The sequence below is a fragment of the Aulonocara stuartgranti genome, assembly GCF_965226115.1.
Source record: "Aulonocara stuartgranti genome assembly, chromosome: 20".
Lineage (NCBI taxonomy): Eukaryota > Metazoa > Chordata > Actinopteri > Cichliformes > Cichlidae > Aulonocara > Aulonocara stuartgranti.
In genome coordinates, this window is record NC_138956.1 from 20,196,541 (window position 1) to 20,212,956 (window position 16,416).

General features: G+C 38.7%; 1 protein-coding gene across 1 annotated transcript; it reads right to left on the reverse strand.

The window, feature by feature from the left end:
• Nucleotides 1-9,691: 9,691 nt before the first annotated feature.
• On the reverse strand, nucleotides 9,692-14,713 carry LOC309697542 (uncharacterized protein). Its single transcript, XM_082519516.1, has 5 exons — nucleotides 14,614-14,713; nucleotides 14,386-14,505; nucleotides 14,081-14,291; nucleotides 13,069-13,241; nucleotides 9,692-9,947 (listed from the first exon to the last, which is right to left on the reverse strand). Exons 1-5 carry the CDS (start codon nucleotides 14,638-14,640, stop codon nucleotides 9,897-9,899), a joined length of 582 nt encoding a protein of 193 aa, XP_082375642.1. The 5' UTR covers nucleotides 14,641-14,713; the 3' UTR covers nucleotides 9,692-9,896.
• Between the last annotated feature and the right edge of the window lie 1,703 nt (nucleotides 14,714-16,416).

Genomic DNA, 16,416 nt, shown 5'->3' on the forward strand with positions numbered 1-16,416 from the left:
AAGTTAAAATAGGTAAGTCAAAAACAGTGAAACCAGAGCGACAGGAAGAAAAGTAGAAGCAAGAAAGGCACGAGACTACCAAATAGTGACGTGTAGGAAATGGCTCTTAGAGCCGGATCTTTGACATGAATGAGGCAAGCCGTGGTTTTTTTTTTCTTTTTCTTTCTCTCACCCTCTCTTGCACTTTTTTCCACTTCACTCCGCATGCGAGTCTTGTGCTTTGCGCTGGGAAGAGGGGGGAGGGGTGGTAGTTACTCGCAGTAGCACAGGAACCGAGCAGGAGGGAGAGAGAGAGAAAGAGAGCCAGGGACAACAACGTCACATTAGAAAGGTACAGTAATCATCCACAACTATTTTCAGTTGCAGATGATAAAGGATTCAGAAAGTTTATTCATGACAGAGAATGTGCATCTTCTTTTTGTTTTCATATTTTAATTTATATTTAATTGTGTTGTGGTTTGTAGTGTTTAATATTGTTTTATTTTAAATTTGTTTAAAAGGAAAAAGCTGAAAATTTAAATAGTTAAAAGCTAAACTGTGACTAGTTGGTTTTTGTAATATATAATTTATTTATTACATTTTATGTGGAGTGAATAAATAAAAGTATATTTACGGTGGCCCCTACAGAGACAAAACACGTACAAACTCCAAAACACGTAAAAACTCCAAAACACGTACAAAACACAACAGACGTGTTCCAGGATGCTGGGCGCAGTGTTGAGCTTTTGTTACCTAGTGGCTACACAAGCCAGCAAGTACCAACGACCGGATTTGGTGTGTGGTAGTAACAGGTAAATGAACTTTTTTTTTTAAATTATTTGAATATATATGAGTGCTTGTGTATAAATGCACAAACCATACACATATGCTTTCAATTGTGTAATTTAAGTGATCTAGGTAGCTCTGTTTTGGAAGTTCAGTTAACTCTAGGAATGTGTTTTGGAGTTTGTACGTGCTTTTTGGAATTTGTACGTGCTTTGTCTCTAGGGGCCAGCACATATATTTATACATAAACATATATAAATAAAACCACTTTTTTTTTTACATTAGTAATTTCTTTTGTGCATAATTTTATATTATTGTTAATAATAAATTAATTAAAGCAACAAAACCACCTGAAGAGCCAGTTCAGAGCCGAAAGAGCTGGCTCTTTTTAGTGATCCGAGCCGAAAGAGCCGGTGTTGTGCCAAAAAGTGATTGTCTGCCAAAAACTGATTGCTCGTATTTAAACTGCTATAAGTAACTTGCTGGGCTATAATATGTGAAACATATGTCAAATGCATCCCTTATGGATGATAGAAAGTCATCTTGAGCCACAAACAACATTCATGTAACAAGGTAGAAGCTGCAATCAGTTTTTGGCATTGACTTTTATATAACCTTTATTTATGCAGTTAAAAAATATCATTAACATTAAAAATGTCTTTTGTAAGAGTAAGCTGGCCAAGAGGACAGCAGAAATGGCAGCAATTATTACAATAGTTTTGTAAAAATATTTTAAGTGGGGATAAAGGACCGAATTGGTTATAATGTAAGTACAATGACACAGAGTTGTAAAGATACTTGAAAAACAGATATTTTTTTAATTCTATGTCTAACCCCTTTGTAAACCCTGTTCACCGAATTCTGTTTACAAACATACATAAAGATATTACACATAAAAAATACACAGAAACATTGGAAATCACTTTTTGGCAGACAATCACTTTTTGGCACAACACCGGTTCTCTAAAAAGAGCCGGAAATCCCATCACTACTACCAAAATAAAACAGGAAGTAACTTACTAAACACAAATAAAATACCAAAATCCACTTAAACTTCACACAGATGAAAGGAACAAGGCTATTGAAGAATTATTATATTATTATTATATATATTATATGAAATAAGCCCTAAGCAAAAATACAAGTATCAATAAAGAGGAGCAAAAGTTTGAGATATAAAATAATCTGAAAATCTAATTTAACAATAAGCAACCATAAAACCAAAGAGAAGACCCAATAATAAGCAAGAAGGTCAAGGACACAGGACAAGACAAGACGCCAAACTCCAGCCAAGGAAGCAGCTACAGTGTGCCTTTCCCAGCCCAACCCCGGGTAATGTGAGCTTTATTTTTCAGACGTGTACAAGTTAAAGAACAGGTTATGCTGCTGGTGAACTTAAATAACTAAATGATGTGTGTGTTCCAGCTGTGTGCCATGGCTCTTTTATACTTCAAGAGTAAAAGGATACACCTGTGCATTCTCCACTCTCCTCCTGCAAGTTTCCTCTGTGCTCCAGATGGACAGAGAGACACAAACTAGTCACACAAGACTACCTCAGAGTTGCTTGTTAAGCTTGTAAAAGTATCTAAACATGAATACACTATACCAAGAAATGTCATACTAAGAAGTCATAAAGATGGTGTGCTTTAAGGTCCTTCTATTCCACTGTAGCAATTTTCAACACTTAGTTTTCAAATACAGTACATCAAAAAAATAAAAAAAATAAAGAAATTAAACCTAACAAAGACAGAAAGACATTAAATGCATTCTTACTTCATTTTTTAGTTTTTAAATATAAAGTATTTAAATTTGCTGTTTTTCTTAGAATGTAACTTTTATTTTTTTATTTCAGGTAACTACACTACCCCTCTGTGAATCGCTACCTTATCGTAGAGCAGTTTGTGTGTCCCAGGGATCCTAGGGGCTATGTTGTCTGGGGGCTTTTGCCCCCTGGTATGGTCTCCCATGGCAAATTGGTTCTGGGTGAGGTACCAGACAAAGAGCGACTCAGAAGAGCCCTATGAGTGCAAGATCAAGGGAACAGTTCACCCGGCCCGGGATAGGGTTACCGAGGCCCTGGCCTAGAGCCAGGCCCAGGGAGGGTGCCTGAGAGCAAGTGTCTGGTGGCCGTACCAGGAGTGAAGGCCCTGGCAGACTGATCCCCGGTTACCAAGATTAGAAATTGGGACATGGAACATCACCTCTCTGGTGGGTTGAGTTAGTGCATGAGGCTAAGGGGTACCAACTAGATATAGTGAGGCTCACCTCAACGCATGGCTTGGGCTATGGAACCATTCTCCTGGAAAGGGGCTGGACTCTGTCTCAGTCTGAAGTTGCCCTTGGTGAGAGGCTTGGGTGGGTATCGTAGTATCCCCCAGCTCCCACCCTGGTTTTGACCTGTTCAACTTGCTTCCCTCAGGGGAAGTGTTCAGGTGTACAGACTCGAGAACAGTTTCTTTTCAAGTACCGTAACCACCCTGAACTCATACATGCACTGATAACACAGTTCCACCCCCCATTCCAAGGACTTCCCTCTATAAACCACCACTGTGCAATACTTAATTTTACCTGCAATAACCCACACTGTAAATACATAACACTATTTTATTTACTTGTTTATTTAATGTTTTTTTCTAACTACTGTTCATATGTATATAGTGCTGAAACTGTGCACCTCACCTCCCTTTCTCCTCCCACATGTTTGCACTGAGTAGGAGATGCTCTGTAACTCATTGTACGTCTGTATTGTGACTATAAAGGCATTCTATTCTATTCTATTCTATTCTCTAAATCCATAAAACATATGTAAAAAGAAAAACATCAAACATTATTTGCAAAGTGCAGAAAAGCTTTTTATTCTCAGAAACTGTTGACAGTAATTTCAAAGAAGACTTGAAAAAGATCAAATAAAACTTATTTTGCTGCTATGTATTTGCTGCAAAAATCATCCACTTGTGTTGTATTTAGTGTTTACTGTGTCAGCATCCATGGGTAAGTTTGTTTTCCCTAGAACTTTGTGACTACTTCATGATGCTGCCACACAAAGAATACCATTAGAGTATAAATATGAGGAAACATAAAGGACATAACCCTTTCTTCCATTGCCTGAGAGATTTGTGGTTTTAAACTAAGTAAACACCTTTTGAAGGTCGTCTGAGTCCTCTATGCATTAACCCTATTATAAAAATGAGAGGTTTTAAAGGTCAAAATGGGCTGAAATGTGCAGAAGTTGTCAAAGGTTGCCGGCTTTTAAAGGGTAGAAGACAGAAACATTGTTAACCGTTTCCTTCTTCGCCCTGCAGACTCTTGAAATGTTTTCTAACCACTACATGTGATGACAACATAAAAATAGAAATCATTTTATTCCATTAAGACACAAAACTTAAAACCCACCTACTTGTGCCTGCATTCACATAATTCCCTAATTAGCTCTCCACATTTATAACACTGGTTCACTGTTTGCTCTCTGGCTGGCCTTCCCTAGCTTCTTGTGCCCCGTGTGTGAATTTCTGTTTTATTTACTCACCTGTTGGAATTTGTATCTTTGGTTTTTCCATTGGCCATCAAAGGCTTGCCTTTTTGTTTGTGTATTTAACTGGCTTCAGTGTCCTACATTTGAACCCTCTTTCCAGTGCTATTTTTTGTGAGTCAGCATGTGCTGTTGGGGTCTGTTTTAGAAGATTCATTGAAGTTTATTTTTTTTAAGTTACTTTCTTGACTAAGCACCCAACTGGTTGACTAAAGTAATTTCATTATCATTGCTTTGTAAAATGTTCTGCTCCGTTTAACCTAATTTGGAGCTGGAAAAATGTACTTACTTATATACTGAACACCCTGTTCAGTATATAACTTTTGTTAATGGTAGTGTAATGGTAGCATTGCACTAGTGGCCCCTGACTCTATTTTCATGTTGAATGCTCTTCAGGTGCATTAAACACAGCACATATGCACAATTTGAAAGTGCATCCAAACATTTTGTAATCATAGGCCATTATGCCATTGTATTATTAGACCACATCATACATTATTTAAAAGCTCGGTCCTCTCTGGCACAGCTGGTTGCCGGCAGAGCCCGCAGGCACGCCACTGCAACCCCCTCTGGCCTCTGCTCCGTAGCTGCGGGGTGACCTCTCTCTTGGGGCTCTACTCAGCTCTTCCCAGGAGGGTGGCACGGTTCCCCCCCCCCCCCCCCCCCCCCCCCCCCTTTGGTGGGTTAGGGTTAGGTGGTCCTCCTCGGGTCCTTGTACTCTGGGGCCTCTGGATATCTGGGGCCTGGATCTCCTCCATACCTGCTTCATACCCTGGTGGACGGGGCTGTGGCTCCCCACACTCCCTAGCAGATCGTTACATGGAGAAACCTTTGGAATACAAGCGTGCTGATCCACACAGGTATGCACACAGGTGTACACACGGGTGTTCACAGACGCGGACTACACCTTTCTTGGCTGCTGCCTCAAAGCACATTGTGCGCTGTCTATCTTGCGTGCTGCACAATATCGTTTATTATTTAGTATCTACTGATATCTACTGCTAGCTAGTTTATTGTGATGGTGCCGTTTTTTTTATTATGTTGCTCTTTGTTGTTTGCTTTCTCTTCTGTTTTTTTTCTCCATACAGGTGACCCAGGTGTTTTTTTTTTCTTTCTTCCCCCCCTTCTCACCGTCTCTTCTCCCCTTTGGTTTTCTTTCTCTCCCTCTCTTTCTTTCATTCTTTCTCCCTGTCCTATCCCCCAGTCATGTCTGTCCCGTTTGTAGCAACTGAAAATAAAATAAATTCACAATTGTAATAAAGGTCAATCAAATGGACCAATATGGCAAGGCCATGATGATCCACTTAGTAAAATAAATCCGCTTGGCATCTTTCTTGTCCTTAAGACAACAATTCTGATGGCTAAAGATCCAAACGGGACACAAAAAAAAAGTCAGCTGATGTGCCGGTTTGCCAGACTGTGATGTTTTCTGAGGATTTGCCAGTAGATGGTGGCCTCTGCACATTATTTTCCACACTGTACATGCTGCTCCCAGTGAGACACCTCACCTCTTGTAAAATCTCTAATCCGTATTTACAAACACAATGACGTGTATCCTGTGTCTGACTTTGTAAAGCAGGAGGAGAACTCAGAGGTAGGTATTTACTCCACTCTACCGAGTGAACCATTTATTCTAGCTGCTAGAATCCTGCACCAACAATAGTCCAAGTCTGTGCAGACTGTAGAGCACAAGCTTATGCTACACTTTCACTTCTTAAACAGGAATTAAAGGTGGTACACACAGGAAGAGCTCGGTGTTGTGAAATGCCAGTAAATCTGTTTAGTTCCTCTTAACACAGAAGTCTCATTTCTGTTTTTGTAAAAATATATATTTTGTGCTACTGATCCAGAAAATGGATGAGTTAATCATAATGATACAGGCAGACATGATGGGTATTGATCTTCAGCAAGAAAGCAGTTAAGCATGTTTTTAAAATGTGAATCTGTAGTGGAGCAGTAGAGCTTTTTATCAGAGTTTATGATAAAAATAATGTAAGGAGAAAGCATTCAGTCTGTGTCTAAGTTTAAAATATTTATTATCTGCAACTTAAACTGCAGTCATAACACCGAAAAGAAGCTGCTCTGTGGGGGTGAAAATGAATGCTATTAATTTTGAAATTTTAATTTTGAAAACTTTAAAGTAAGGAAATTTCTATTTGGCTGATTTATTTCTTTGATGTAATAATGTTTCTTGGCAATAAATATTACATGTTGGAAATCCTGTTTATTTCCCCCCTTAACCAATTCCATGTTCGTAAGGAAAGTACATTTGTGGCTTGAGCAGCAGAGTTGAGTATGTGGGTTAAACCATGAAAAACTTGACAAATGTTTTCTGCCAATGCCAAACTGGTTATTCTGCTATTGACTCTTGTTTTGACCCCCTGGTACCTGAGGTGCTGACAGCCAAGTGCCTGATTAGCAGCACCCATGAGCATGGACCTGCTACGGTGGTCAATTGGTGTCTTCACCTAGCAGCCCACATTTGACTGATCTGGATAGGGTCAATGCCATAGGGCAACTTCACCACCCTGTCAAGATTTGGAAACTGTAGGCTGTCCTGCAGATTTTCAGTCAAAGTTTGTAGGATGATATGGCTGGCAGCTCTCTACCCAGACAGTCTGGAATAGACTGAAGACAGCTAATCTCTGGTCTCATAGGTCTCATTCCAGTAGACCTGCCACGACTGCCCTTCACAGCCAGGCCTGTTTTCCACGTTATGACTGGAGGCAATCTCTTTGTAGAGCAATATCGAGATGGAATTCTGCAACCAGAGGAAATTCCATATCGCCACAGTCTAGGAACAAGCTCTGTCCTCCAAGATGACAACGCTCACCCCCACAGGGTGGGGTTTATCAGAGACTACCTCTGGAATTTGGGAGTCCATGTAATGGCTTACCTGCAGTTCTGACCTGAACCCCACTGAACACTTGTGGGATTTGCTTGGATGTGCTGTTCTTGCCAGACTGACCAATGAAACCACGCTGGCTGAGTTGAGACAAATACTGGCACAGTCAGCAATCACTTGCAAGTTTCTCATTTTATTGAATAATGAGCAAAAGAAAAGACACACATGGACTGCTGTTTCTGAAAAGACATAAAGTGTGATTTAAGTAACTCAAAATAATACATGAACTCAGCAGTATAAGGTGCAGTCCTTTTATAACGGGTGACAGGTGAATGCAATTAAGGGCAAGCACCACACCCAATCAAAGGTGAGGAAAAGAAACAAGGTGCATCTGGTGAAGTGAGTGTGCTGAAAGGTGAGCCTTTACAACAGGGGTGTCGAACTCCAGGCCTCGAGGGCCCGTGTCCTGCAGGTTTTAGATCTCACCCTGGGTCAACACACCTGAATCAAATGATTAGTTAATTACCAGACCTCTGTAGAACTTCAAGACATATTAAGGAGGTAATTTAACCATTTAAATCAAAGACACATCTAAAACCTGCAGGGCACCGGCCCTCGAGGCCTGGAGTTCGACGCCTGTGCTTTACAACAAGGCTGTTGTGGCTGTGTATGGCTTTCCACATGCTACATGCTTTCATTAAATTAATACATTGTGAAATTATGATATATCTTGTTTCTTCAGACTTCAGTCATGTCAATAAATGACACCAAACAAGAGTTAATTACAGCATAACCTGTTTGGCATTGGCAGAAAAGATCTGGGAAGCTTTTCATGGGTGCAGCCCACATACTCAACTCAACCTACTTGATGGGAAATAAACAAGCTTTCCAAAAGTATAAGATTTTTTGCCAAGAAGCATTGTTACAACAAAGAACAAGTTTCCTTACCTTTTGTGCTAAGTTTAGTTATAGGTGTTACTTCCTCATAAAAGAGCACCAGCTTGTTTTCTGGTCTTTCTCTCTCTTCAAACAAAACTGTATAATGATCGATCAATATGCACAAAACTCCACTCAGGGGAAGGTTGTAGCATTGTGTTAACACACACCTGAATGCTCCAGACCAGAAAACTGCCAAATGTTTTGCATTTATAAAGGTGGTTACACCTACTGATGATCAGTTAATCATGTGAATGTGATTAGCACCCCTCAATGTTACTTGGCCTCTTAATTCCTATGGAAGCAGTAAGGGTGTGTTTAACTTTTTATAAACAAGACTTAAAAAATAGAGAAAATGGTTTCCTCTTGTACGTTACTGAAACTGAAACTATAAAACTACTGACTATAGCAGTAGTTTTATATGTCCAGCTAATTTTATGTATAGTGCCACATTTTCAGGAGGAATTGAACAACGGAGGTCTGTTCTCTCGCTATTTCATGACAAACTAAGAGAAACTGGAACATCAGGAGTTGATTCCAAGTGTTAAACATGCATTTGGAACTCTAACATTGACGTCCTAAAAGATGTTGATGCAAGTGAAAGACGCCATGATTAGGTTGAAAAGCAGAAAAAAACTATTAGATAATTTGTCAGGAGTGGCCAAATCAACAGTCTGGTACATACTTAAAAAGAATGAATGCAATTGCAAGCTCAGCAACCACAAAAGCCCCAAGACCACTGTGCATGCTGACAGAGTTATTTCCATGGTTAAGAAAAACAAATCTAATGAAGTCAAGAACTCTCCAGTTTTATCATCATCAAAGTTTAAAATCAAGAGACATCTTCGTGCAGAGGGTTTAGAACAAGGAACAAACCACTGGTCACACACAAGAACAGGAAGGCTAAATCACACTTCACCACAAAGCATCTAAAAGAACCTCAAGAGTTCTAGGAAAAAAACATTTGGTCAGATGTAACCAAGATTAACTTGTAGCAGAAGGACAGGAAGAAATCAGTATGAAGAAGGAGAGAAACAGCACCCCAAGCCAAACAACATTATTGAACACAGAGGAGGCAGTGTCATAGTGTGGGCATGTAAGGCTACCAGAAGTACTGTGTCACTAGTGTTTATTGAGGATAGATTGTTGATGGAAGCAGCAAGTGGAATTCTGAAGTGCACAGGGCTTTGCTCAGATCATCAGAGAGTGCTTCACAGTGCAAATCGATAATGATTCAAAGCATACTGCAAAAGCAACCCTAGAAGTCTGTAGGTCTTAGATTTCAGGCAGGCTGCAAAGGTTTTCATCTGAAGATGAAAAACATATACTAGTTTAGAATATACTAGGCTAGAAATACTTCTGAGCTTTTGTAAAATAAAGGACTATGCATAAAAATGATTATACTTCTTAAAGAGTTGATACAATACTTTTGCTTTCTGTGGACGTTTGATTTCTGAAACTAATTGTGGTGGACGAAAAGAACTAGGACACAGGAAACAAAACGAATCGTGTACCTTTGCCTGTTAACGTTGACCTCCTTGTTACCAATAAAAAGACGAGGCGTGTTTTTAAACCTGTAACGCCCGAAACATGAAATAACTGCCAGAAAATACGAATTTGTTAAAACCGGAGTGTTTATTATTTATTACATTTGAAAATTTACATTCATTATGTAGAGGTCTCAAAAACTGTGTTACAATTTACATGTAAAAAAAATAATACATGAGTCTTACAAAACTCATTTAGAAATAGAATAAATTAAAAAGAAAAAAATTCCCCGCTCACGTGGAAGGCTGTGTGTAGAGGGTCTGTATTGTTGGTTCAGTTATGCCACTTATTATATCGTTGCCTTGAAGATCTGAGACGAATAACCTGGATTTTCAAAGAAACACACACAAAAAATATATATATGTACGTACAAGATACATTGAGGGAATTATGCTGGAAACAAGACTGTCAGCTTTGATTGTAGGAAGAAATACCATCAGAGTTAAACAGGAAATGCAGTGCAGAGAAAGAGGGTGTTTGCCTACATTTTCTCAACAACATGAACCACATCAACCAAACTGTTGCATGGGTGCACATTATTAACTGGAGGAAGGCAGTGACATTTTTGACTAACAGGAAATGGGGTTTTCACACTAACTGGGTTATTTACATAGTATTTAGAATATTAGAGGTAATGTCAACAGTGACGTTAAGCCATTACTCTAATTATCTCTGTAATGTCTGTCCTCTACTAAAAGATATGCTCCTGGACTTCTTCATTAGTTAGTTTGATTTTTGTACTAAATGAAATTAGGCATTATTAGTTTCTTCTTCACTCACCTCTTTTCACTCTCATGTTTATACACCACTCCACATTTAATCATTAGTCATTATCAAACTTCCCTGGCTTTGTGAGCCTGGTTTTGTGGTTTTGTGGTTTCTTCCTGTTAAAGGGGAATTTTTCCTTCTGATTCTCATGAAGTACTTGCTCTTTACCTTGCAATAAAGTTGCAAGGTAAAGACCATTTTTATTTGGCCCGGCTGCAGCTCACAAGCTGCCAGCCGCACATGCAACACACCACAATACCCAACAACCCCTTCTTCCCTGTGTTTTTAACACGGCGGGCGTGATCATACCATACACAGTCGTTTCTTCTGTTGCGGTGTTTACATTGTTGTGTTCACGTAATCACAAACATAAATATATTCTTGAAAATGTCTGTTTAGGCTCTCTTGACTTGTATACAAATTCTTTATTTTTACTTCTACAAAGTCTGGGAAATATACTCTAAATCTGTATACTACCATGCTTTTAAATCAAACAGTCAAGATTGAAGTGGCGCCTTCTATGTTAAATTCAAGGGGTTTAACAAAAGCATTGTATTAACTGATTAGGGATTAATTATTTTTATAGATAATCTCCCATTTTCAGAGGCTCAAAATTAATTGCACAACTGGCACAAGTTTCATGTACAGGTGAGCTCTGTTCCCCTGATATTTCATTGCAAAATGAAGCAGACCTATCATCTAAAGCAGATTTAAAGTGTTGAATTTATGTTTATAGAGTTTTTCACTGTAATTTAAAATCTGAGTTCCAAAGAGATGTCAGAGCAGGGAGGCCATCATTAGGCCTCTGAATAAATTAAAATAAAAAAGACAGCAAAAAAAGTAAGAAAAGGACAAAACGGAAAAATCTGGTACATTCTTAAGAAGAATGACAATGAAGACAACTAAAGTAAAAAATCGCAGAATCGTTTTCTAGGTAAGATGAGCAACTTCACATGAACTAAGTGAATAACACTCTTGAGAATGTAGGCGTATTATTGTTAAAGTCTACAGCTGCCAGTGGAGCCAGGGTGTTTATTGATGATGTAACTGGTAAGTGTACGTAGCTACACTCTCCCCTCAGAATCAGCCAAATGCTGCAAAACTGATTCACTGTGGTCCACAGTGCAAATGGATTAAAACCCAACATATACAAAAAAATACCCCCAAGAGTTTTTTAATTTGAAATTGGATATTACTCAAGAGCCGAGTCAGTCACCTGATTAAATACACCTGTCATTTAATACAAAACCAAACCCCAAAAGACTCGCAGAGAGCAGCAACTGAAGGCGGCTTGAGTAAAGGCCACGCAGAGCATTTAATGCAGATGATGGCGAGTGGAAAGACAAGGATTTAGTGATGTGGCTTCTATACTTCTGTCAGTCGTTGACTACAAAAAATTGTTCATCCAATAATTAGAGGAATTCCTTATATTTGACATTGTTATTTTGCATCATGATTTGTGAGCCTCTGGAAATGGGGTATTAGGAAACAGCTAAACCCTTTGAATTGAACCTGAAAGCCTTCACTTTAACCACATCTTGAACTTTTCTAGGGCTGGTAAATAAAAGTAAGGACACTTAAAAACATATCTGAGTTTCAAAGTTAAAAAGTTGAATTTCTTCTTTACTTGTCTCTGTGTTTTTTCCACACAGTTCTAGTTTCAGCCTTATCTGTTTTTACCTACATATGTTTCCACCAGATGTGTTTCTAGGTCCCTAAAACCACAACGTTTTCAGACAGAATGCGTGAATGTTTCTTGATAAAAACTGATAAGACATAGATGTTTTAATTGTTTTGCTCCCTCAGCTCAGGCTACACATCCTACTTTAAATATCAGTTTACATGGAAGAAATTTTAGCTTCACCGCTGATTCTGTTTTGAAACCAGAAAAGACCGTGATGTTTGATTTTTGCAAGTGCGTTGAAAATCAAGTCTTATCCCTTTTCTATCTGTTTTGATTAAACTTAGCTAACTTAACCAATAGTTCCTTTCTAAACTGTCTATGATGATTTTTTGAAAGGCAACAATTTATGGTAGCAATCATGAGCCTGTAAATTACAGTTGGAGTCCTGTGTAATTCTCTGTTTGCTTTCGTTTCAATTTGTTTACTTTACATTTGGAAACTGTCTTCTCAATAAAAAAGACAGTACTAGTCATTCTGGTAGGCACTGCAAGACCAAAATGTGGTCAATTTTAGGGGCAAGGGGTCAGGTTGCTGACTGTGACCTAGGAAATGGGGGGAAATTAATAACTTTATTTTTATTATTTATGAAGGAGCAGGGATGTATGCACCAACAAAACACTGTTTGTTTGTTTTTTAAACTACCAACAACGGTTGTTCTTTTCCCCAAAAATCAAAAGCCACATTACTGGAAACACTGAGGAAAATTCCCCAAATGAACAATGTGAAACGGTTTAATGTGTCATTAAGAGGTCATGAACAAATGTTTTTGGTTCAGCTGTTACTTAGAAGACTTAGCAACTGTCAAATTATTAAGTGGCTGTGACTTTAGAAGTCATCTTTGAATCTATTTACCCCATGGTGTCTGTGATCAGGCGCTAGTGAAATAGGCTTAGAACTATTTAAGTATCTGAAGTGCTGCATGTACCAAAATATCCCCTAAATGTTTTGATTAATTTCTCCTCTGTGTGCAGAAAAATAAAAGACTATATTTACCCAGATGACGATTAGAGACAGAACTATTTTGGCCAGGGCCACTGCTGCATAGCCAGCTATGCTCCACGTGACCGGCAGGTCCACGAGTTGTGTTGGGCATGGCGGACTGGTCGGAGTTGTCATTGTTGTGTTCAAATAATTCAGTGTTGTCAGTGGAGCTGTGGGCACGCACTCTGTATTTAGACGACATAAAATAAAAAATCACTATAGCACAAAGTGAGGTTATTTACATATCAGTTTGAATTGATTTCAAATTACTTCCTGAAAAACTGTGATATCAGTTATGCAGAATTTCTGCATTTGGGTTACAAATGTGGTTTAATTAAACATTTTCCCATTAGAAATTTGTTTGCTTGAATTAATAAAAGAGCCTGGATGGAAAATATGCTCTTTAAATGTCACAGTGGAAATGGAAAAAATGTGATTTCTGGAAATGCTTTTCGTGCCTTTTGATGTGGCATCATGACAGTTTGCAGAGGTAAGGCGGGGGTTAAATTATGTAAGACTGTTAGATAGATTTAACTTCCTGATACTTGTGTGAGAATTATATGATGCACTGGCTTTGATGCCACTTACACTTACAGGTCTGCTCAGTGGTGTTTTATACTTTGTTAAGCAATGATGGCTTTATTGTGTTATAAAATCATTGTCCCATATGAGGACATATTTGTATATATATTTTACAGTATATTTAGGTTTATCATATACAGTTTCATTAACACCTCACTGTACATTTATCAATAAATAAATTTAAATTAGCAAACATTTGTTCAATATTCACATTTCCTGATAAACCTTTAACATTCTGTATATCCTACAGAGCTTTAATTGCCCTGTACGAAGACGATGCTTTGCCATAATAAACTCGTTAATCATAAAGTCTGACTCTGTCTCTCAGGATCAACAAATATGTCAATACATTGTCTAGGCTCATATGTAGCTCAGTTCCAGTGCGCTACCTGAGGTAGCGAAAACTCATATTTCTGCCAGCGATATTTAATTGAAAGCTTACCATTAACGATCAGGCTGACTTTGTGATTCCGGTTTTGACCCCCTACATTTGCGCTGATGGTACACTCGTAATCGCCTGAATCGGCAGGTGAAACCTTACGCAGAAGTAGATTCTGCTTCTCCCCAAATGTGACCTCACGAGAAAAGTTGTAGTACACTGGATCCTCACCATTACTCCTCCTGATAATGCCATGTTTATTCCCATTGTTTACCTGTTAAATAACAAACACAAGCAGTTTTGATGTTTACAAAATTTGCATCTACAAAATACAATCTACACTTTTAAGCCTGAAGTAAATGACTAACCTTGTACCATGTCACAGAGAGGAAACTGCTGTCCTTTTCAGAAAGTGGACACTCAAGTGAGACATCTTCATTGCAGCTTCTATCGATTTTACTCTGGCTCGCATAATGCAACAGCAACAGCTGAGATAAACAAACCACGGCGTTCAGAGAGAAGAGAGCTACAGTTTGAATATTTGGAAGCACCTGCAAAAAGTTTTGATGATGCTCTAAAATTCAGATTTAACTCACCTTGATGACCAATGTCAGCCTGCACATCTTTTACAAGTCAGTCAACACTTAAGTTCACTGTAACAAGTGTTTCTCATTTTCCTTGAAAGTGAGTCATAGTTTACCAGTTTCCTGTAAAAGGGGCTTTTTAAGCCGAGCATGTTGATGGGAGGTATTTACTGAGTGGAAAAGCATGCCCCCATGTGGTGCAGTGTGTGTGTGTACCACAGTCTTTGCTGCCTTCCTGATTTCTTATTTTTTGCACATTTGTCACACTAACATGTTTTAGATCATAAAACAAAATTAATATCAGACAGAGATAACCTCAGTAAATACAGTTCATTTATTGAAGAAAAGAGGCTGTCCAAAAATTTTGCCCTTTATGAAAAAGCACACATGGTTTTTTCCACTCTCGTTAAATCGTAGATTAACTGTTTTTTAGAAAAGCTGAGTTCAGTTTCAGTAGCCATGTCCAGGTATGATTAATGAGAGAACTTCTGACTCAAGGAAAAGGAAAAAGCTGCACATCACGCCACCATCTGAAGAAACTCAAGAACATATATGAAACAAAGTCATTGATGTCTATCAGTCTCAATGCCACTTATAAGGCTTTGAGACTTCAGTGAACCATGCAGAGAGCCATGACTAATAGATGGAGAAAACTTTGATAAGTGGTAAGCCTTCCTATGAGTGGCCAGAACTAAAGAACTGATTGAAGCCTGAATTCTGCTCTCTACCAGGAAAAACGTGTCCAGCTGACTGTTTGCACCCTGAAACTCACGCACACCTGGATCATGCAGTAGGACAATGATCCAACACACACCAGCACAAAAATAATAATAAATGAATAAATAAAATGAAGGTTCTGAAGTGGCCCAAGTCTGGACTTAAAACCTATTAAGTTGTTTTGGCATAACCTTAAACAGGCCGTTCATGCTCAAAAACCTCCCAGGTGGATAATTTAAAGCAATTCTTTAAAGTGTGGGTCAAAATGTCTCCACAGTGATGTGAAAGACTCATTGCCAATTATCACAAAAGCTTGATTGGAGTTCTCTGCTGCCAAGAGTGGCACAACCAGCTAGGGGGCAATTACTTTTTCAGATAGGGCCAGGCCAGTTCAAAACCTGCATTTTGTACTTAATTGTTTTATCTCTGTGTAACATTAAAATGTGTTTGACTGATTTTATGGTCACTGAAAGCGACTGCATTTATGAAGGCAGAGTCCAAAGCATGTCCTGCAAGGTGAATGGAGCCAAGCACATTCACACTCGGTATCGCTGTCTGTTAAAGTCCAGACAATGATAATGCTGCCTCACTTAATAGTCAAAGATAAAAAGTCCTGAAAGTCTAAGATAAAAAGTGCAGCAGACACAAGTGGATGATATGTTAAAATACCATACAAAGGGTTAAGTCATCCAATTTTGGTTTTCACCATCTGAATGGAGTTTAAAGAGATCATCTGAGATAAAAATGAATTTTTAAAAATAGCAGCAGCACCACCTCCTCGGCCAGAAATCTGAACAGTACCGAAAAAAGAGCAGCGTCGGGGACAAGGTTGTAAAAATTGTGAGACTTTGTTCTCACGCTGTCCTGCGTCAGAGATAAATATAAAGTCCAGCTTCTCATGTCAGATCAAGTCATTTTAGAATAAAATACATTTTTGATGATGCAATTTTTAAGAAAATACCAGGTGTATAATTTGAGGCAATGTGGGGCATTTTTATGTCAAGTTTAGCAGATTTATTGATCTCCCCCTACCACCACTTCCCCTGCCAGTGGCGGACTCCCTCAGACATCGGTGCGTTGGTGGTTCTTTGTGTCCGG

Bases quoted from the DNA above. Each gene is read 5' to 3' on its own strand.
- LOC309697542 (XM_082519516.1), bottom strand. From the start codon at position 14,640: ATGTGCAGGCTGACATTGGTCATCAAG. The intron at 14,292-14,385 runs GTTAGTCATTTA...GTTATTTAACAG, and splicing joins TCTCTGTGACATGGTACAAG to GTAAACAATGGGAATAAACA. The intron at 9,948-13,068 runs GTAAATATAGTC...TTGAAAATCCAG, and splicing joins TGTCTCTAATCGTCATCTGG to GTTATTCGTCTCAGATCTTC.